The sequence below is a fragment of the Cebidichthys violaceus genome, unplaced genomic scaffold (genome assembly GCF_023349555.1).
Source record: "Cebidichthys violaceus isolate CVI_PGR_0920_01 unplaced genomic scaffold, fCebVio1.0.p SCAF_24, whole genome shotgun sequence".
Taxonomy (NCBI): Eukaryota; Metazoa; Chordata; class Actinopteri; order Perciformes; family Stichaeidae; genus Cebidichthys; species Cebidichthys violaceus.
Genome location: NW_027176417.1, coordinates 3720045 through 3743135, shown reverse-complemented (window position 1 = coordinate 3743135; position 23091 = coordinate 3720045). Strand labels below are relative to the sequence as shown.

General features: G+C 43.8%; 1 protein-coding gene across 7 annotated transcripts; it reads right to left on the bottom strand.

Moving 5' to 3' along the window:
* Nucleotides 1–1283: 1283 nt before the first annotated feature.
* On the bottom strand, nt 1284–20904 carry stk11ip (serine/threonine kinase 11 interacting protein). 7 transcript variants are annotated; one of them, XM_068719304.1, is made up of 26 exons: nt 20747–20904; nt 20447–20514; nt 19790–19992; nt 19521–19595; nt 19310–19405; nt 19090–19197; nt 18931–19002; nt 18690–18819; nt 18259–18362; nt 18036–18125; nt 17638–17679; nt 17377–17544; nt 17102–17183; nt 16445–16933; nt 16138–16358; nt 15709–15819; nt 14678–14903; nt 13076–13233; nt 12736–12988; nt 10904–11013; nt 9691–9788; nt 8749–8924; nt 5438–5522; nt 4175–4257; nt 2923–3149; nt 1284–2539 (listed from the first exon to the last, which is right to left on the bottom strand). In XM_068719304.1, the coding sequence occupies exons 2-26, from the start codon at nt 20511–20513 to the stop codon at nt 2399–2401; spliced, it is 3615 nt and encodes a 1204-aa protein (XP_068575405.1). In that variant the 5' UTR covers nt 20514; nt 20747–20904; the 3' UTR covers nt 1284–2398. The 7 variants fall into 7 exon arrangements, with proteins under 7 accessions (XP_068575405.1, XP_068575409.1, XP_068575407.1 ...); XM_068719308.1 differs by having other exon boundaries at nt 8749–8921; XM_068719306.1 differs by having other exon boundaries at nt 12736–12985.
* Between the last annotated feature and the right edge of the window lie 2187 nt (nt 20905–23091).

The following is a 23091-nucleotide window of genomic DNA, read 5'->3' as shown; positions in this document are numbered from 1 at the left end:
AAAATGAAATACATGGCGTAATATGGGCATGTGAGAGTGAGGAAAATGATCCCAGCTGCCATATTAGAAACATAAAGTAGAATTAATGATGTACAATTTACTTCACCATTTACTCAGTTTTTAAGTACCTGCTCTCTTTACTTTTTATGTAAACTACTTTTAGGCACTTACTTAATCCCGATCTTCACTCAGATAAAGACAAACAGACTTAGATATCGTTATGAGACGAAGATAAACTTCTCTAGTCGAATAAATCAGCCCCTCTTCATAAAAGCACCGTGCACGTGTAGAACTGTACTTTCTGATTCCAACTCGAGCGCCTAAATGAAATCCTAAAATCCCAACAAGGGGAGCTGCAGCTGTAACATGAGTTCTTAATATGAAAGCTTTGTCGATTTTTTTCCGCACATATCCTGTAATTCCTTTTGGATCCGTTCACCGTGAACGGATCTTCGTTTAACAGAAACCATAAAGTCCCCTTTTCCTCCTGGAGGTTTTAGCAGCGAGCATCCTCACTGCAGCGTCTTCATCCACGTCAGCTGCTGTTCTGCACCTGACCTCTGGCCTTCTTTTGCAGGGAAAGTGAAAAAGAGGCTCAACCACTAAGTGCTCTGTTGTTGTACTGTCTGAATCAGATTAATGTGAAGAACATTAGAACCAGGCGGCACAAGGAAGCGGGCGACTCGTCACCAGTCATTTGCGTTTTTGGGGGAATCGGGGGTTCGTCGGCCACGTGGGTGCAATTGAAGGTGATCCAGGTCTCGAGCACGTGCACAGCACATGTCCATCACCGGTGGCTGAAGAAATATTTACTCTGTGAAATTGGGTAACGTACCTTTACACAGCTGAGCCTGGACTCAAACAGAGCTTTGCTTAAGGGGCGGGAGGGACGGGAGGGTGTTTGGTGCCGAGTGGCAAAAAGAATGCTGTGTAAGCAAAAGGCCACAAGTTTGATCCAATAATCAAACATCGCCGAATTGTTCTGCAGCTTCTTTAGCATTCCTTCACTGGTGCCGCCTTTAACCGGAGCCAGAAACAATGCAGTGGTTAAGCTGACCCAGTAAAGTAGAAGAGGCTGGTGAAGGCAGCAGCTATTATTTAGCACCAATGAAGGATTCCAACCGTAAAAGAAGAAGTTAAAGTGACGTCATTGACGAGTTTCTGCGGGTTGATCTTTAACGCGTACAATGGCGATAAGCTGCCCTGTTGAAAGCTGGATTTGTTCCGTCAATAATTCCAAATGGAAACGACAGAACTGAGAGACTTTCTGCGGTTGAGGGAAGTTCAGTGAAGTTCAACTTTTATTTCACTCCGTAAAAATAAATGTGTAGCTCTTCAAGTTTGTGAAAAAGAAGCCACACAAAAAAACTCACAAACACACACATTACTTTTATATTCACTCATACACGTCATACACCACGTTTTATACAAAAATAAAAGACTTTTGTTGCATTAACCCATATGAAAACAATGCTAACAAAGAAATAAATTAAATTAAACTGGTTAATCTAAATTAATTTAGATCTTTACTGCATGATTCTATTTACAGACGCATCGCAGTGGCTCCATACATAATGCACACTGCAGCAGAGGTTCTGTATTACACTTATATGAACACAAGCAGTTAGTTTAATACTCAGTAATGTAACGCCACTGCACTTATTGAATGATGAGATCAGAAAATAAACAAAAACAAACTCAGGTTACAAATGAATACAAACAAAAGGTCCCCAATATGTAGAGAAAATAACTGTTCATCCTCCACAAGTTCACAGAGTTCCTGCACATCTGCACTTCTGCTATCCTTCTCAGGTCACATACCGCGGCGCACAGACGCATCACAAGACCCTAATTGGGGAGGGAGGTGACCCTCGGTGACATCGTCTGGAGCCTCCACTCCAGCCTCGTGTTGAGCGCGTGATGTCACAACACGACGGCGAGGAAAGGCTCCGTCCAGCTTAATGAAGGGGGGTGCACATATTTTAGGCTCCAAAAAAACCCCCCAACTTAATGCCATCTTAGCTCCCAAAACCCAAATCTGATCCGCATCAGTGGACGCTACAGCGATTGAAGAACTCTACTTTAAGGTGCATTTCAACATCTGTGAAAGAAAAAAAAAAAAGAAAAAAAAGGCACACTCCATTTATCTGGAGGATGAAGAATTATGCAACCAGTGCTTTTACAGGCTTGTGTACCACATGAAGGAGTGCAATCGTTTCCAACTTGTTGGCCTAAAAGGCGATGAAAGCGTAATGGGACCAGACTGAGTGCAGACTGCGCAGAGAGAAAATAAAGACGAACTCGCTCGCGCTCAATAAACATTTCCCAGTACCAACACGCAGACTCGTGTACATAAAACTCACGGGAGTTGTTTTCATGCCCCCCCCCTTCCCCTCTTTTATGCATCTTTGTGTTGCAGGCTTGTGTGCAGTTTCACTCCGAACATCGCCTCCCACTGCGCTCTGACCCAGGCCAGCAGACCCTGGAGGAGCTCGGCGCTCTCCGAGCGCACGCACCACGTCCTCTCCTGTTTCACCGTCTGCAGGAGAAGAAAAAACGCAGCGAGAGAAACCGTGAGTGTCAAAGCACGTAATCACAAGTTAATCAGCTTTACAACACATTCAAACTGCAACAGGCTGCTGCTGAATTTGCACGGATCAAAAGTGATATCACAGCTGTTAACCGTTAAAAACAGGCATTTCCTCATGTTGTCTGAAAGAAGACAATATAATTTTAGTTTGCTGACAAACTGGACTTTCTATCAGTTACACATGTTGCAAATAATAGTTCACATGAATGAATCAGAAACATGGTCGATCTAAGTAGTTTAAATTATACAAAAGTGCACATGAAAACACAGTACAGACTGTGCATTTCTTCCTATTCCTGAAGAAATCCCCCCAAAAACATTTGCACACCAACCTCATCGTAAAGCTTGATGTCCAGCCTGCACTGGTCTGAAGGCCACAGGTGGACGGAGCTGACGCAGCTGATTGGGAGCGTTTCTAAAATGGCAACGCTTCCGCTGTTGGGCTCTTGGTCTTCATTCTCCGTCAGGCTGTTTGAGCTCTTCCTCCACTGGTGATCCTCTCTGAGCAGGTACAGGGTTTCCCGGGTTGCCAGGACGGTCAGCGGCATCCACATAACCTCTGAGAGGAAAACAGGAAAACAAGAGCCGTCTCACATTACCGAAATGGTGAAGGAAAACCTTTTAATCACTTCTTTTTCAATGACTGTAGTCATAAAGCAGTGTTGATTTTAGCCTCTGATTTAGTACTATAGATAACACTCATGAATCACAGACATAAAATGCTTAGCAAAGATCAGTTTTGGGATAATATTTCATGTCAGAAAGCTCCGTCTTCAGTAGAGCAAGCAGAGGGGGAAAAGGCAGATCTAGGCATGCTAGAATTATAGCACTTGAAATTCCAACGCCGCGCACAGCCGTGTGTAGCCTGCAGCTACCTTCCCGTTATACGTGTCTGCTGTAGCGCAGACGGCGAGGCTTCCTGCAGCACCGGTGAACACGCATGTAGTCGCCTGCCACTCAGTTCAGCCACGACAACTCATTTTCTGTTAAGTTTGTTAACATGGACCTTTATCACATCCTCTCTATCATATTCTCCTCTTCCTGCAGCAGATCGGCTTAATCCCTTTTTGTTATTATTGCTACCATTTAGCATATATCTCCCGGCACTTATTTCAAAAAAATATATTTCTACGGTTGCAGGAACATTATGAGGGCTTTTATTGTGGCATTTACTCCTTGCTTTCTTCCAGCTGGTTGAAAGGAATGTTTACGATCTAGCTTATTCTCCATGTTCCCCAGACTGCGAGCTAAATGACTGAAATACAAACGAGAAATATCTTTAGTTGCCTTTACGCATACAGAGCCCCGCAGTAAATCCAGAAGAGATATCAGGAAGACCGCAGCGTTAAAAGTAATTAGCATGAACAGCACTGATCTTTGAACCTTCAGAAGCAATTACGCACGACATGTTGAGTCTTGAGACCTCGTATCCCCAGTAAGGTAGAAAACAGATGGAGGAATGCAGATGGGAGCAGAACCCTCTACTGATATCAGAGAGATATGTGGAGAAGAATATAAGGAGCATATAAGGACGCACGATAAAGATTACAATGTATGTTTTTGCAGGATTCGTGGATTTGTCACCTTGCAGAACAAAAGCCAGAATGTAGAAAAACTGCAGCTGGCCGTCCTCCACATCTGCCTGGATGTCTTCACACACTAGAGGCCTAACGGATCAAAAGAAAGCAATAATATTACATCCACATTCATACGCAGTGTGTAGTTAAAAGCACAGACACTGTTGGCTGACAGGTGCTGTCTCGCATGGAAGCCCTTCTAGATCACGGGGTGAATTTCACAGCCACTGTGAAGCGGAGGGGATAATTGACATGATAATAGCTGACAGAGTTTGGATTGTGAAAACACTGATGTGTGTGTGTGTGTGTGTGTGTGTGTGTGTGTGTGTGTGTGTGTGTTCTCCTGAGTGTGGCTGGAAGGGGCTGCTTCGATTTGACTTCTGAGCAGTTAAATTAAAAATTAAAGGAAATTCGCTTTATATTCAACCTGTCAGTTGGATAAAGCACGTTTGCCAGGTTGTCCAGTCTTCTACAAAAAGGCACCTAGGCTCTTTTCATTTCCGGCTTTTGTGCCTCCTCCTCCTCCTCCTCTCCTTGGAGGAGGAGGCAGGAGGCAGGAGGCTTGCCAGAGGAGCTATAAGTGAGGATACAGCGGCACATGTGACGTATATAAGAGCAGCTGTGCTACACGTCATGTTAAATTGACGTTATAAAATGATGGCTCCGATGTAAAGATGTCTCACTTCATCAAATGTCTCGACTCCTCTCTCCCCTTCCTTGCCTCCTCCACTCTTATCTCCTCTGGGCGGGACTATGATGCAAGAGGAGGCGAGGAAAGGAACTGAGGATGAACAAACGGGGAAATGTTTGATTATCCTCAGCACGGTTTTTTTTGTGTGCCCATTTTGCTCTTCATCATGAGAAACACGTGCTCCTCTGAAATAATATTTTTAAAAAGATAACCACACTCCTTTTCAGAGAAAGCTACCATCTTCTGTTTCAGAGGGAAAAACATACAAAGAGAGAGAGTTGTAGAAAAACAACTGGAGGTGATAGAAAACTAGACCACATGACATGCATGATTCAGGATTTGCAGCGCTACATGTGTTACAAATTAAGATGTGGTTTAACAGTTCATTTAGCGGTGCAGTTTTACAAAATAAAGCTGATTGTAATCAACTAAAGATGTGCCAGATATGTGCAGCGCTAGAACTCCCCTTTAACTCACACCTCCCGACCACATACAAATGGGCAACACACTATTCAGACCACATCTTCCAGCGTGCAAACAAATAAAATCAAAGATGTCTGCCGTGTTCTCACTGCGTACCAGAGATGGTGCTGAGGGTTGAGTCTCGTGGTGGAGATGGACTTCAGCTTGCTGTCGGATTTGTGAGCCATCTCACGCACAACTCCTGAGGAAATAATATATATATTTATTACATAAAGTTGTCTGTGAAGTCATCCTTCTTTAGTACTACATTAATACTACAATAGGCATTTAGGAAACTAAAGCAAAAGACAAAAGAGAAGAAGGAAAAAGATGGTGGAAGTACTTCTTGGATTTGAAAGTCACAGTGATTTTTGCAGGGTAAATATTCATCAACGTGGCAAATGGAGTAGTAAAAGTATCTTGTAAAGGTACAGTATAGCCTAAAAATGTCACACCCAGACATTCACGGTCTAGAAAACACAAAAGCCAAATTCTTCTTCTGCTATTGTAACTACGGTAAGAAAGCCAAAAGGTCTCCCGTTGCACGTATAAGATTTCAGCCTCCATAGAATCGGCGGGTGAGAAAATGCTGGGAACACAATGTGCCGGGTCACGCTCACATCCACGGATCGTAGCGTGTCATTGAGTGTGACAACAATGCAGGGCAGAGAGGACAACTGTGGTGTGGCTTCACAGTCAAGTTTGAATGGAGCGGACTTCAGAAGGATTTAAAGGGACACTGAACACTGGGGACTGAAAATAAGATTATATGACAAAACAAAACCTACTTCACATCCTTCTTATGAAGGAGGTGCGAGGAACAGAAAAACATAATTAGATATCATTTTCCCACATGGGCCACATGCTGCTGCTTTGCTTCTTTTATAAAAATCATATTTGGTTGTTAAATCGTTGACTGTTGAATTGCTGAACATTCGTGCCTTGAGTGCTTTTAAATACTCTGTGAAATATAACGGTCAGTTTTAATAAGATTCATTTCTGTAATCAGCATTGCAATCATTTCAATGTTCAGTAAGCGGCTTCGTATTCTGGACAAAAACGGCTGGATCACTTTCATCAAGAGTCCTCCTTATTACAGGCAGAACATTTTCGCGTGTCGAGGAGAAACGGTGCAAAAGCTTAAATAGCGTGTTAACATGGACAGTTTTATCGAGGTGCCATCCAAGATCGCAATCACAAGTAAGCAGAGGTGACGGGCCGAGCGTGTTCGGAACCAAGTTTGCGGCGGACGGATTTTGGTTGTTGCTCTGGTCTGTGTCAGTGTTCCAGCTTCCTCCCGTTTCAGTCCCAGACTCCTTGGCTGCCTCCACCACCACCACCAACAATGCCCCTGATGACTTTCACATGAAATCAAATACCACGACACTGTTTGATGCGTCGGGCAGAATGAAAGAAGGCTGAGATTCCAGTTTAGAAAACAACAGCCGAAGGTGCGTGTCACCCTAAACCACGTCCTCTCGCTACGACTGAAAAGCATAAAGATGTTGGGGTGAAGCAGCCATTGCTCTTGCCAAGTCTCATGTAACTCTGTCGGAGTGCAACAATGAAAAGCTGACAAATTTCCCTCCTAAGTGAGCGAAAACAACAGAAGATCGGTAACTCTTTTATGTTTCTTTTGGCTGCAGAGTCCAGAGCTCTCGTGTTATCTCTCATGTTTCAATGAAGTTGTGTCAGACTCGGTTTTGGTTTCTGAGCTCCAAACGGTCCCAGTTACAACCACATCCTCTCTCTCTCTCTCTCTCTCTCTCTCTCTCTCTCTCTCTCTCTCTCTCTCTCTCTCTCTCTCTCTCTCTCCCTCCCTCTCTCCCTCCCTCTCTCCCTCTCTCTCTCTCCCTCCCTCTCTCCCTCTCTCTCTCTCTCTCTCTCTCTCTCTCTCTCTCTCTCTCTCTCTCTCTCTCTCTCTCTCTCTCTCTCTCTCTCTCTCTCTTCCCCTCCAGCCAGCCCTCCGTCATTCCAGTTGTGGTTTTCATCTTCGTCCACATGATAGGAGCCAGCTTGGACGATAGACGGGGTTTGTTATACTTCCTCTGACAGAATATTACAACAGCTGTTTTTGGAGTTAATTTGGCGATAGAAAAGAGAGTTGGTTATCTTTGTCTTCAAAGATCAAAAGGAAATAAAAACATATTCTTTATGTGAAGGTGTTATCTTTTTTTGGGATGCACCTGAAAGCAAACCATGATTGGTGTTTTTCCCTTATCTGCTCCGTCTTGGACAACAATCTGGAATCATTTTCAGACAGGAAGAACACAACGCACAAAATGAGCTGTTTATGAATTTAGGCGGAAAGAAGAAAACGCTCTCAAGAGGACAGACGGGAAGCTAGAGAAAGAGTGAGAGAGATAAGAGAAAAAGCATGTGTAGGAAAAAGTGGGAGATGCATCTAAAATGTCACCGGACAGTGAGAGGATCGAATGTGACGTCGGGGATGGACGACATGTTTCTGGGTGTTCGTCTGTCGTGACAGACTTTTACCAAGTTAAATCAAGAAAAAATAAACGTTTTAAAACACTGTACGAGATGCTAGAAGATTATATATGAAACATCACTTTTCATGTACGTCCAAAACTCTTCTTGCTTGATTGTGTTTGAGCGAAAGCTGGACAGAAACTCCATCAGACAGCAGCTGGAGGCAGAGAGTTGTGGAAAAAGTGGGACTGCTCTTCTAATCAGCATGTCTGTTTGCTGAATTTGACGGGGTTTTTTTGCCCGTGTTCAGTATCTTGGACCCTGAAATTGGTAATATGAAACAGTAGTTATGGGGAAAATACTTTTACACGTCACGTTCTCCGTTACAAATGTCCTAAAATGTAGAGTTATGTGTACCACAGCTGAGCAGCAATGCTTTTCCATAAGTTGTTTTCTGCACATGTTTTAGAGGCTGGAGATTGTCGGATAAATTTTCCATATTTTTCCCAGACATTCCAGTCCCGAGCAGGAGCCCCCGTCTAATAAAAGGTTTTCCTCTCAGCTGCTAGTCCTCCCTTGCAGAAACGTTGGTCTGGGCAGGATGTACTCCGTCTGCGTGAACCCAATACCGAAGGGGGGCAGAGCTTTGCGTCACGTAGCACACATATGGTATAGTATTAGTTTGTGAGGGGAGTAGGTGGGCTTTCTGTGGCACAATGCCTGTGAGAGGAACATGCTGTTCTAGGACCTGCTTCAGGGATTCAACAGTACTCTACAACTTTTTAATAAATCTAAATTAGGTTTAGATTGCAGCATCTTCCCTCAGACCGCCCAGAGGGAAGTGCTGAAAACCAGTAAGTTCAGAAAGAGCAGGATCAGCGAGTTTCTCTCTCCGACTATATTCAAAAGCTTCCTTTTATACATTTTTTCCTTCTATGTTTTTTTCCATACATTAAACAGAAACCACTTTGCTTGTATTTGGCAGAGTTTCCTTTTACCTGTCAAGAGGCCAAAGAAGCGTTTGCAGCGTGAACTGTCCCTCACGAGGAGGGTGTAGGCCACTCCCCCAAACTCCATGTGGATGCTCTGAGAGGCCAGTCCCACTTCCAGGTAGCTGAGCTCCATGATTGGGTGGCTGTCCCGCTTCTGCAGCCAATCAGAGAGCTGGCCTCTGCTGGGAGGAAACGACGTTAGGCATCAGAAAGTGCGGCGAACGTACCGCTGCAATAAGATGGATTAATCTCTGACACTCGGAGGTGTGACTGCCAGAAGAACACTTTATTGTTTGTTGAAGCCAAAGTTTACTTTTACAATTTATGTATTCCCTGCATTTTTCAAGGAGTAAGTTATACGGTTAACATAATTAATTGGCTTCTTGCACAGAGAAGACATTACCTATGGTTAAAAATCAACTCTGTAGTAATGTTGCCACAGCCATCACAGCATGAGCTCACGTCTGAGGAGCAGAGTTCTTGTTTTGACGAGAGAAGAAAAGCTTTTCATTTGTGTGACGGAGGAAACGAGGAGGCGAAAAGACTCCACGGTCTGCAGACACTGCGAAGGTCAATGTGTTCTCAAGATGTGACCCAGAAACCTGGGCAGGTTTTGCAATATAATCCACATACCTAACGGGGAGAGGGTGTGGAATTACACACCAGCATTAAAAGCCATAGTTGTTGACGGCAGAGTGGCGCCTTCTTTTGAATCGCTGTCCACTCCAGCAGGATTTGATTACATTTCAATGTGTCGTGTCAATATGTCCCTGACTTGAAACTTCCGAGATATTGTTATGAGTCCTACTTAAGCATGGATTTCTTTTGTCATGCAGACAATACATCCATAATTAATCCAAAAAACATATAATACTGCCAGATTGCAAATAACTGCAGTGTGAGCAACTCAAACTTATTTTCTTTAGAATGTAAAAGTGCTCTACTCACTGGGTTTCCGACGTCATTTCCAAGAAATAGAGTCGCTGGTTTGACACCACCAACAGAGAGGGAACCTGCCCCGGCTCCCCAAATTTAACAGCTGACATCTGAAGGCACAGAGAAAGAGAAACATGACATGAAGCAGGTCAATGCGTGTTGTCCAGAATGGACATTTGGCACAATAATGAGCATCATGGGGCTTTGGATTCAATGATGAACCATATTCTCAGCTGTCACCGGTTTTTATTTTTTCACAAGCTCCGTAGTGCTTTTAAATCTTGCTTAATGTCCTCTAAAATAACATAAGAAGTAAAAGCACAAGTGAAACAGCGAGCCGTCACTGGATAAACAAACATAACTAAGATGAATGGAGCGGGACCTCCTGTTTCCAGCTGTGGTTTGCTTGGTCCTGTTCCGCTCTTTGCTCCTCGTCCAGGTGTCTGACAGAGACAGAGCAATAGCCTGCTGATTTGAAGAGCTCCCAGGATGCAATGCATATTAAGGAGTGACAGCAGGGGGGCATGAAATTCGTCAGAAAGAAGAAGATTGGGTGTTGAATGAGCTCAGGGCAGATTTACTGACTGTGGTGAAACCGCAGCTGAAGTGTTGCAGGTCTTGAAGCTGTCACCGCCCATTAAGCTGGAATCTTTTTGGCCATCAGTAGAGATACGTGAGAGGACTTTTTTTAAAAACCTTAAATATAATAATAATAATAATAAGCTTCTTATTGTGAGCAACCAAGTCCTACATGCAAATATTATTTCCTGCCAAAGTCTGAAAAGTTTTGGTTATTTCACGTGACAGATTTCTGAATTTCTGCTTGTTGTATAACAAGGCAGGGCTCAGCTGGATAAAAGGGGATGTCACATGTTCCCATGCACCAATCAGACTTGAGGAACATTTTTAAACCTGATTAAACTTCATAAATAACCACTAAAGTTGTTTTGTGTTTTTGACATTTTGGACAAAACACTACTCCACTCTCACATTAAACTTAAATATACAGCCGGCAGCTAGTTAGCTTAGCACAAAGACTGGAAACAGAGGGAAACGGCTAGCCTGACGTAAAACACAACCCCAATAAAAAAGGTTTCTATTCATGAAACCTTCTCATCTCTTATTGCTAATGCTTAATATACAATTTTGTTAAGAATATATAAATGAATAAATAATCTTCTGTTGCTTAGGAGCTTTAAGATGTGCTTGGCTCACTCATACACACCTTGAGGAAAGAGTGAAGCTCTTCTTCCTCCTCAAAGACGTCCACATCCAGGAAAAGCTGCAGCCGATGGTCCACCGCCTCATAGTCCTCCGACAGCAGGTCCAAATCATCTGCAGACACATAAACCGTTTGTAAGCCTCAGAATTGTTGGGTCTAGCATGAAGTCCAAACTGAAGATGGTGTTGATAGCAGTTAAAGCCAACATCCATCATTATTAACGCTTGCATATTTCAGCACTAAATGGGAAATGAATTCGGGCTGAAATACAGTTCAATGAATACATCTTTGTTGTCTACATTATTTCTTCCCTCAAATTATATATCTTGCATTAAAAGTGAAGTTCCTGGCAGCGATGCAAAGACTCACATATTTCTTGGCTCTTGTGAAACCTTCCACAGATTTTACTGCAGCAGCATGCAGCATTAGCCAAACAGCCCTCGGGCAGAAAACACATTTGAGAGCAATAAATCCAGCAATGGAGGTTATTTGAAAAATTGATGAATGCTCACAACTAATCAAGAACGATAGGGCGCTGACCCGCAGGGGCCAAAATACACCCAACGTTTTCATTTGGAGAGATCAGATTAAAAAAAAGGCTTTATGAACCTTCAGAAAAAAGGTTCTTCGTGGAGGTGAAAGGTGCACACACACACACACACACACACACACACACACACACTGATTTATCTCGAGAGACAAAGCACTTCTTCAGCAAGGAGAAAATGAAGGCCTCTGCTCCACAACAATGGCTGCACTGTGCCACCAAAAGATACTATAATGAGCATCAGTCAGTGTTTTAGGATGAGTACAGTGTCTCCAGTGTGAGCCTGTGGTTTAGAAGGACAGATGACATGATGTTGGCACAGCAACTACAGCGCTGCAGAAAGCTATTATTACTCAGTTATTATTACTCTTATGCTTTCATTCCTCTCCCATCACTTCCAGTAATGATTCCAATCTGTCTCGTTGCACCATGCGGTTCATCTAAAAATGGCAGACAGATGTTGGGGGGAAATCAGATGCTGTCAGAGATACAGAGTGCCTCCAAGGATTTCTTTGCCACACAATATCCGCGAGATCCAAATACTTCCCATCTCTGTTCACTTTCAATTAAGACTTGAATGTATCTTTAGGGAAAGCCAATGGAGCTGACGTAAACAGTTTATATCGCATGCCACAGTTGATGAGTCTTACACTGACCATATGAACTGCAGAATTCAAATCGAGTAATAAAATATCATTTATATTTTCCTGCTGTTTGGGCTTTCCTCCAACAAGCAGTGCTGCCAACATCGCAGTGTTATTATGGATGTAAAAGATCTATGGCTGACATGATTTGTCCATTTAAGGGAATCCATTAACTGTTACAGTGTGTTCCAGCTCTTAAAATGGGAGGATTTGATTTTATTTCAGTGAAAATAAAAGAAGTCTTTTGGACTATTGGTCCATCTTGAAGAAGTCAGTTTTGGCTCCGAGACACTGCCTGCTTTCCAAAGCGTGTACTTTTACTGCAGCTGCCCTTACAAAGTACGCACCGTCGCCTTCTGTACGCATACAATTGGGACACGCTTCTTTGTCATAAGTCGGCACTTCCACTTTGACCCTCTTGCTCATATACATTGATATATGTGATATCTGTCAATGACCAGGGTCTCATCTATATGTGATGTCTCGGTCGCTGCGACGAATCTTCCGCTGCGCAGAGGATTATGGGTCGGAATAGCCAGAAAAGGATGCTGGCTTGCAACATTGTTGATACCGTTTACTGCCTATCTTTGAGGAAACTGAATTCCTCAGACCCGGCAAAAAGTGCCGACAGAGTGAAAACCCACCATTCGGGGTGGATCTGCCCGCAGGTGGGGCGTGGACTTCCGGTGGTGTACCCGTAGGGGTGTAGCGGTAGCTTCCAGCCAGACCCTCTTTACTTTGGTGCTCGGTGCTGTAGGAGAGACTGGAGGCGTCGACCTGATCATTCCCGATGAAGAAGGAGCTTCCCTGAGCAGTGACGAAGGTGGGGTCTTCTGAAGACACCGCAGCTTCGAGGATAGGACTACTGCGAATGCTGCCGTCTGAGTACTCATCCTGCTGCGATGAAGACGAAACGTAGAAATGATGAGAATAAATCACAGCAAAAAGAGAAAACAGACAGAGGGGAAAATGATCGGAAAAGACCTTATCGGTACGCCGAGTGCTCTGGTTTACGTCGAGATGGTCGTCCTCTGTCTCCGGGATTGGTGAGCGCTGGATGGGCGTACTGGAGTAGGGAGTTGATTGGCCAGCCAGCTGGACCACATGATCGCTACCACATTCTGGACAAATATGACTGTCACCTGGAGGAAAAAAAAGGGGAAAAAATAGGAAGTTGTTGCCAAAAAGCTTCATACTAGTGTTGGTTAAAACATCTAAATCGCTTACAACGAATAAGAGGTGCTCCCCCTTGTGGCCTTAAAATGGTTATTGCCATTGATTTTGTCATCAATGGAGGAAAGTTGCCAGTCTTTAAAGAAATGAAAATTTTTTCATTTAAGAAATAAAATGTTCGCCCTTTTACTCTACTGTGAAAGTTTAATAATGCTGAGAACCAAATGACCCGTAATGCAAGAAGACGGACAGGAAACACGCCTTCCTTCCTAACAAGCTTCATATGAGGGAGAAACATTTGTTTGTATCTGCAGGGCATGTATCACTGAAACCCACAAGCAAACAAAAGCCTCAGTTCAGAAGCGTGCAGATGGAAAAGGTATTCATTGCCTGAAACACTAACACTAACAACGGAGCACAGATCCAACAAATCCTCAAAACATCTGCTGAACAAAGCATGCGTGCAGTCTGTGCAAGCTGGAGCAGGTCCTAATGTTAGGTTTGGCTGAAGCGCTAGGAGGCGGCTGCTGGAGCGAAGGGTATTATCTATATGCTGTTAAGTATAGAGGTGGGAGCTCAGCGGCCCGCTTGGCAATGAAAGACAAGAGATAACTCCTGGGATGAGTCACTCGGGGCCATCTGAAGCCAAACGTTTGTTTTGGGGGAAAAAAAATGCAGCCCCGAGCCGACGACCAACGGGTTCATGAGAGTTGAGCAGCAGTCCTGAAGCGCTTGGACGACAAATGATGTTTCAGGTGTAATGTGCGACCTTCTCTTTTCTGTCTTATCTCAAGATTTTCAACAACACACCCAGCTGACGCTGAAAGCACAGTTTTTAGTGGAGGCAAATAAAAATGCATTTTTTGGGGATAGTGTAGAGTTTGTGAGGCTGAGCGTGACTCAGTATGAGGGATGAATCAGAAAAAGGTTTTCCAACATTCAAGGCGGTGGTGTGTGTGTGTGTGTGTGTGTGTGTGTGTGTGTGATTCTTTGAAAGGTTGAGCTATAAACTCAAGCCAAACATCACGTTGCTTGGGCAACTTTTTCACCTATGAGCTGGGCTTTCAGGGCATTCCATTGTCAAATATTTGTCTTTTCTACTCTTTTAAGGATTTCCCTCTATTTGATGAAGCTTTTTTACGTCTAGTAAAAGCGGCGTACTGTCTTGTATTTGTTGATTTGTTCCTCTGCCCATGTAAACTTTGTAAATGCTTTTAACATCTTGCCAAAGTCTACAGATGCAAATTTATTTGTTCTGCTGATCAATAGGCACCGACTCCACCAAATAAACATACCGGACGAAAACAAAGAAAGGAAACCAAAAATTGCAGCCAGATTTCACAAATTTGAACTGAACAATGCGAGTATTTAACGTAAGTAAAAGTACTGTAAATGCCGATTCATCACTCTCACCTTTAGTGTCTTCATTATTATACTCAGTCAGCTCCTCCTCATCCTGTTCTTCCACACCTTCTGGAAGCAAGGCAGCCCCTCTCCTCCTCGCTGTCCCCCCCGCCTCCTCCTTCAGCGTGAACTCTGACCTGCAGCGAAGGCACTGCAGGCGAACACAGCTGGGACGGAGCTCAGAGTGGCGCCGCTGGTTTTCCTCCGCCACATGAGTCAGCACGTCAGTCAGAGCCTAGTCAGCAAAAAAAAAGTTGTGTTGTTTTTTTTTTGGTAAAAGTTGTGTTGACACAGCGCTATAAAACAGTTGAGAGCACACAAAACAAGTTGACTTATTCGGTTGTCTACAGCCTGTCTGATAAACCAGCGAACTGATATTTTGGTCTTAAATAAAGCTTTCTATGGAGAGTACAAAATAAACAGAAAGCTATTTGCATGTTCAAAAGTTTGCAGCCTAAAAAGTAGAAACTGTAGCAGCTTCCTGGAGCTTCACAGAGGGCTGAAGCTCAGTAGAGCTCGAGGAGTAAATCATATCTGGTACTGTAGGCCATAATGAGCGGCTACGGTTAAGTTGAAGGTGTTTGTTTGAGGTTTTAGACTTCTCACTTGAGCTATGTGTCTGTTTATAATACATAATTCAAGTCCCTGAATCTGGAGACCGACTGGAATTTGTATTGGCTCACCGTGTTCAAACTATATCTGGCACGGAGTTTAAGTTGCACAACGTGAGAGGACAAAAGTCGAACTTAGTAAATATGGTACAGAGTGTGCTGCTCGGTGCCGACGTCACATTTGAAAAACAAAAGTAGGACACATAGTTTGAGTGAAGGGCAGCCTGTGAGCATGCTCAGACTCATACTGGATGCAGTGGGTGGATGCTGTTCTCATGTAGGTGCTTCATGTATGAGCGTGCGTAGACGAACATATCTGGGTTAAAGGTCTAAACTCTGAACTTGTGTGTCATCTTACGAGACACAAGCTGTCAAATGTCTCTTCTGGAAGGACTGAATGAGAAGGACTCAGGGGAGTGTGTCATTAACCTGCAGTGCCTGTTGTGGGTCGTCATCGAGCAGGACGTAGAGTCGCCTCCTTTTCTCCCGGCTGATGTAGTCGAACTGAAGCTCCACAGCTGGAAGCATCTCTTCTGCCTCCTGAGAGAGAGAGACAGAAAATCAATATGGTTGAAATCAAGATCACAATAAACAATGTTTATTTAGCGATGTTTAACATACAACATACTGAGGAGGAAACCCATTTTAGTTTTCTTCATTCAAATGGTGATGGATTAATAAGAGATCTCTTAATCCCCAGGGGACAGCTGCAGATAAACACCTTACGTCATCTCCTGAAGTTTGACACTTTAACTCGGAAAATCTTAACTTAAGGTGTTCTGTGCAACCGGCCCCAGAACCTCCAAAGTACTTCCCATCCTTCCATCTCTTTCTCCAACCCTCCTGTCCTCCTCTCACCCCTCGGGTCCAGGCAGCCTCTGTGCTCTCCACGCGAGCCAGGCTGCCGAGCTCCAGGCGGCATCTCTCCCGGCCGCGCCGCATGTCCACCTCCAGCACCAGGCCCTGTTTGATGCGCAGGAACACCTCCCTCCTCTTCGTCCCGCTCTCCCCCCGTCCCTCGTCATCTTCTTCCTCTTTGTCAGATAAGACACCCACAAGTAGGGGGTGACACAGGTCCACTAGCAACAAGAAAGAGAAGAGAACCGTAAGATCTGTTCTGTGTCTCTCTGTGTTGTCATTATACAGATTTTTTTAACCACCCTACCTCCCAGATCCTCCTCCTCCTCCTCCTCTTCCTCCCTGGTGTTTCCTCTCTCTCCTCCAGCCGATCTTTGGGACTCTGGACTGGGCCCAGGTGAGCTCACCCCTACCTGACTCACCACCAGGCCATCCACCGTGCTGTCCTCCAAGGTGGACCGTGAGCTCTGACCGGGCCACTGTAGAGTAGACTCTGTCTCCTGGTCTGCATCCGTGGATGTCTCTAATCTGGGCTCAGATGAGAGCAGCGGTGGAGGGAGGACCTCTGGGACTTCCAGGGACAGTGGAGACGGCTGATGCCCAGGGCTGGTGGACAGACATGTGGTGGCGTTGAAGCCGTTGGGGAGGGTTTGACCATGAGGAGGTGGCTGGTTTGTGTTGATGGTGGAGGGGGAAGATCCATCGAGATGATGTTGATACCTCAGCCAATCCTCTCCTATCTGGTCTCTGAAGCTGGACATGCGCTCGATCTCCTGCTGGTGGGGGAGGACGATGCCTAGTGGAGGAACAACATATTTACATTCATGTTTTAAATATCTATGTAATAGCTGAATGAGCCAACATCAGATGCAGCTAGTAGTGGAAAACACGGATGAAACAATAAAAGTCAGCAAGAGAAGGAGGTGAATTTAGATATTTGGGCAGGCATGCTTTTAATACCCACTCTGTGAGGAGGAACGCAGGATGGGCACGTAGTCGGTGTCACTGGGCTCGGATATGCTGGCCCTCCGCACTCTCACCTTACTCTGAAACACAAAAATGAGTCGCAGTACTCAGTTTGTCAGTATTTTCCAGTTTAGATAGATCAGGAAAGAGTTAAAATCCTCATAAAACTTAAGTGACTTAAACAGAGAATCAAGCTCTCTCTCTCTCTCTCTCTCTCTCTCTCTCTCTCTCTCTCTCTCTCTCTCTCTCTCTCTCTCTCTCTCTCTCTCTCACCTTGGCTTTCTTCTTCCGGATGTGTGAGACTCCCACTTCTCCGACCGACATGCTGTCACTCAGCTCCCCAGCACCGCTGGACACATCCTGGTTGCTCCGTTCTGCTGGCATGGCTACCGGAGGTGCAGGCGGCACCTGAAAGATCAGCTGGCTTTGTTTTGGCAGAACCTGCAGAAGAGATCATTTAGTCATACAATTTACACATTTAGATTATATTTATTTACCCAGAAATATCTGTTATGAATTGATTGAGAAACTTACTGATAACTCAGACGAGGACAGCGAGGAACCGTCAAGTTTGAGCTGGAAAGAAAAGAAAAGAAAAAGAAAACGTCAAAAAGTGATCTTTACTCGATCGACAGAAAGATAATCGCCAACTGTGGTGATAAAAAATGATTAGTTAAAGTTATTTTTCGTGCAAAAATGGCAAAAAATTTAAAGTTTTCAGCCTCTTAAACATATAGATTTGCTGTTTTTCTGTTCTATTTCATATTAAACTGAATATCAGTGACATTTAAAGACATCACCTTTGACTTTTAGAAACTGGGATGGACATTTTCTCTATTTTATGACATTTTATAGACCAAAGATGAATCGATTAATCTAGAAAGTAACAGTCAGGGTCATTGTATTATATTTGTTTGTGCTTCAGCACTCACTCTGAGGGTTGCAGCCTTTGGGGAGAGATGTCGGACGGTGCAGGTACGGTGGGTCTTCTGGAAGTACAGCGGGTTTCCCTCCAGGTTAAGCTGAAAGAAGATGCATTATTACATACTACACCATTCAATTTAACTCCTAACATACCGTTTAAAACAAAAAAGTATTCATCTGACAGTGAGTTGGGTCTCGTCAAATGACACGGTTCTGCATGTGTTTCCATACCATGTTGAGGCAGTGCAGCAGGGAGAGAGGAGCCAGCTGGGAGTGCTCCAACAGCAGGTTGTAGGCCAGGTCTAAGTGCTGGAGTGAAGACAGCTGCTCCACACCTGTTCAATCAGACAGCAAAGCAACACGGGAACAGACTGTCAGCGACACAAGAGGAACCTGCAGCACAAATGTCCATTCTAACTCTCCTCTCCCATCCAAACATGATCTGATGCTTCCCTGTGTGATGAGCAACAACAATCCAAGACAAACAGAGGGACGACCGAAACAGCTGGAGGTGGGGGTCACTGCACAGCGATCAGCTTCCTGTTTTTCACGTTTCTTTGGCTCACTGCTGCTCTGAGCTCTGTGATTCTATTGGCTGACTTATCTGACCAGGGACTGACTGTGTGTGTTTAGATGAGACTGTCTTCATCAGTCGACTTTACCGTTAATGGTCTCCAGTTCATTGTTTCTGAGGATGAGTGAGAGGAGTTTGGCCCTGGCACTCAGGCTCAGCGTTGGCGCCCTCTGCAGGCAGTTGTAGCCCAGGTTCAAGTGTTCCAGTTCACTCAAGGGCTGAGAAAAAGCAATGAGGAAATAAGATATCGCCCGAGCCAAACAAGGTGTTGTCACATACAGGAAATATATATATACATGAATTTGAATTATAATTAAACAAATAGAAACCATTAGAAATTCGGCACACTCCTGAATCTTGTTATGGCTTAAATCTAAGGACTTCAGGACGTTCAGTAAACTCTATGAAAGAAAGAGACGGTTGAAGTCAGGTGAAGATAAAATCAGCCAATAAGTCTGTAACGATGCATCTGTGTGTATTTGTCTCACTAGTGACTCGTCAAGGCAAACAATGGAGTTGTAGCTGAAGTTGAGTGTGTGCAGTTCCAGCCAAGGCAGTGCGGAGCTCAGGTCACCTCCACACAGGGAAAGCAGCTCCTAAAGAAACAGACACCCATATATCATTTCACATTTGACTTTTTTATTGCCAGACATGGCCTAAATACACTCAGTGACACTTGCTGACAGATATACTGCACATTGACAGTACCTCCAGGGAGTTGAGGCTGTTTGAACATGTGAAGACCTCCAACTGGGAGTAAACTCCTCTGAGTCCTTCTAGACAGTGTGGAGGGACTCGCTTCAGCTGGAGAGGAAGAGAAACAAAAGGACATGTTTTTGGGACAGATAGAGTGAGAGGTAAAGTGATGGAAACTGAGGAGGGAATGAAGGAATTATTGTAGTTATGGTTCATACTCTACCTCCAAATATTTTAAAGACTTGAACGGGAAGATTTTCACCACAGAGTGAAGTCTCATCCCTGACGGGTTGATGAGCTGCGTTTAACAATCAAGACACACAACACAGGGATACAAGTAAATAGGTAAGCAACCGTCTCTAACAAACAAACTTCCTTTCAATGGTAAGAAAGGAATGAGGGCTCAGTTTATAAGTTCATAAAATAAATACATTTCTTTCCATTTTCAACACGTCAGTCACACATCACCCATTTCCAGAGACCCCAGCTCACCTTGAGGGAGACGGTCTTCTGCAGGACGTCAAACAGGAACTGCAGCTGCAGCAGCGAAGCGGTGTCGGCAGGGTGGGAGGGCAACGCCAGAAACCCATGCTGCTGGCTCCTGGACAGCAAGTGCTGTTCAAACAGCCTGGTGAGCTGCTGCAGGCTGGCCGCCGGCAAGGTCAGCGTGCTGGTGCCGTCCAGCACCAAGTCGCCTGGAGGGACGAGTCATTTAACTCTTAGGAATCCAATTTCAATCCCCAGCAAGAGTTAATCTTAAATAACATGATCAAACTGAGTGTTGTCTAACACATACCTGGTGGACAGGTGACATGTGAAGAAAAAGTCTGTGCTGACAGTGTGTGTGTGTGTGTGTGTGTGTGTGTGTGTGTGTGTGTTTTGCATAAACTACAAGATAAATAAGGTAAACATGCCACATAATAAGCTTTGCATTTTGTATTACTGTATGTGAAGCCTAATTTTTGTATACATGTTTAATGTTTAAATGAATAAAAATGTAAAAGACAAAACAAGATAACTGGAGAGTCTGTAGCTCTTATTGTCTTAATAAGTACCTGTTTGAGTGAATACACCTGCTACTGTTTCGGTTGGATTATACATTAACTACATTTGGGGGATAGTGAGTCTGTGTGTCACACTGTAACATACCATCATTTCTGAGGAGTGTTGCCAAGCTGTGTACAAGGGACGACTGGCCACTTTGAGGTACAGCCATCCTGAAACAATTAAGGGATGGCGTTAGCACAATATAGCAACACAATAAAAGTCCATTTATCCTCTGACGCAGCGGAGACATAACCGTTACACAGCGTTCATCAACTGTCAATGCGTTTATTGCAACGTTGGCTCGCATTAACGTTGAAAACACCACACTAGCCGCAGCTAACGTTAGCTCAGCTAAACTAGCTAACCGATTTCCTGGTAGAGAAGCTAAAGAAAACGACATACCTGTGCAGTGACAGCCAAAAAGTAGACAGCTGACATAAAGTGTTACTTCGAGAAGGCAGTCCTACAACGTGTTCATTTTTGTATGTGAGGAAAAACAACGTCTAAGTGGTAGTTTGTTTGTTTCGTAGAGCAGTTTACGGGGATGTTGACATTTTTTTCGTCACATGACACTTTGCCTAATGCGCCTACGGTGGCCCCGATGTACCAATAAGTATAGCCACTCAAAATAAATCGCAACGTCTCCAATCTCTATGATGTCAACTGTCAAATACACAAAGAATAAATGACAGTGTTTAGTTTGTTTATTGTTGCCTCTAATTAGACCTGTATCACCTACTGCTTTAAATTCCCAAAGAGAATAAACTAAACCTATAAATAAATAAACCTCCTGACTCAACAAAACTGCTTGACAAACGTTGTTTCTTGTTAGAAAATGCTAATATAATCTTCACATATAAAGTCAACCGACTGTATGAGCTTAATCTCAAAATAACACTAAATGAGTAGATTTCTGTGCTGCTTTTTCAGTGAGTTGCTCTTGTTTAATTACTGCAGGTGGCCACTAGGTGACGCACTTTAGCAAGGATCCCAGACTTCACAATACAGACGCGATGCAGTGCAAATGAAAACGTCAAATGAAGTCCTCCCTACGACCAGCAAATCCTCCCAACCGTATTATGTTAGAAAAGTGAGCATCTGCAACATGCATGAAAGGTTCACAGAACAGTGTTTTGTTCTTTTATGCAGCCTGAAGCAAACATGAGATCTTTGTTTCAACCTTAAAGCCAAACACAGCATTTCAAATGTTGAATGTATGGACTCAACAGGGTCCAATACTACACCTTTTGCTGCTCAGAGCATTTAAGACCCAAGCCAGAAAGCGCAGGCTTCGTGGTTTTGATAAATGCCAGCAGTCAAAATTTACCAACTTGAGTCTAATACCACATCTGCCTGTTGGCAGCTGTTGGTCAAACCATATCCGAGTCATGGCACCAATAAAAAACAGAGCTGGGTAACTGGTTGGCCAAGGAGAGTGAGTATAATTAATGCTTGGTTTGCATGGCTGAAGAAAGTGCATTGATTTCTGAATAAAACAGATTTAACCAAAACGTCTTGTTTCTGTTTCGTGTATAAGCTATAGTAGAAAGACTGTAAATGCCTGTTAGGTGCTACTGCTTAGAAGAAGAAGGTATCAACTTTGTTACAGGAAAAACTGCAATGTCTATGAATAGTGTAATGCTGACATCAGCATACAACCAGACGGAGAGCTTCAACTTCTGGACCGTAAACCCACACATTAACTCAACACATTAGGAGAGCAGTGTTTCGTTGAGCGGTACGTAACGCTGTGGCTCCATAACAGACACTTCAACAAAGATTTGCATGAGCAAATAAAGCAAGAACTTTCCTAATTTGAACATGCATCACTTGTTGCTAGGCGCAAACAAACACACTTACACTTGGGCACACACACACACATACAAAAAACACACGCACACACATAAGCATTTTTCCATTTGGGACTTGTGATGCGAACATTTCCATGTAAGGATTTATGTACTGCAATTTGGTAAACATTTCCATTCGGTGAGATGTTGCACATTACACCAGTTGGTTAACTGTGCATGAATGAAAGCTAGTTTGACAGTTTTCTTGCCCGTATGATCTCTTGAAGTAGGCCTATTGCGTTCAAATAAAAAACTTTTACAACATTTTAGTTGAGGATATAAACACATACTCCAGCTGTTTAGATGCTGTACGTTTGACTTCATTTCATGCAGGCCCACTAATCCGATGATGAATTACTTTTCAACCCCTCGACTCATTGCCTCTAGTTATCTAATCAGTAGTCCAAGCAAAGGGAGCCTTAATTAAGTATAATCAAAGCCAAACACTAAACAGTGCACTCATTCATTATCAAAACCTAAAAAATGAACATGGGGATGTCTTTAGGGACCTGTTTGGGTTGATAAGAACCAAGTATAGAGCCAAAATTACACTAATACACTTAGTTGTGTTTGCTTTAGGAATATGCATTTTGGATTTAGAGACAGATGTGAAATTATTGGCTTAAGCTTTGCATCATAAGTTAAAGGTTTCCAGGACACTACAGTCTCTGCAGCATTCTTACTTCTAAACAGGCTGCAGCCATTGTTGCAGCTGTCTTCCAGAAGGCCTGCCGAGAGGCTGCAGCTCAAAATTAGGCTGGATGAAGTGCAGCATTTCCATCTTTAATCACCGAGTTAGCGGTTTACGTCACCACTCGATTGATTAGGATTCAAACGTTTGGCCGATACAGGGAGGTGGCTGAGGCAGAATATCAAAGAGTGAAACTTACAAATGTT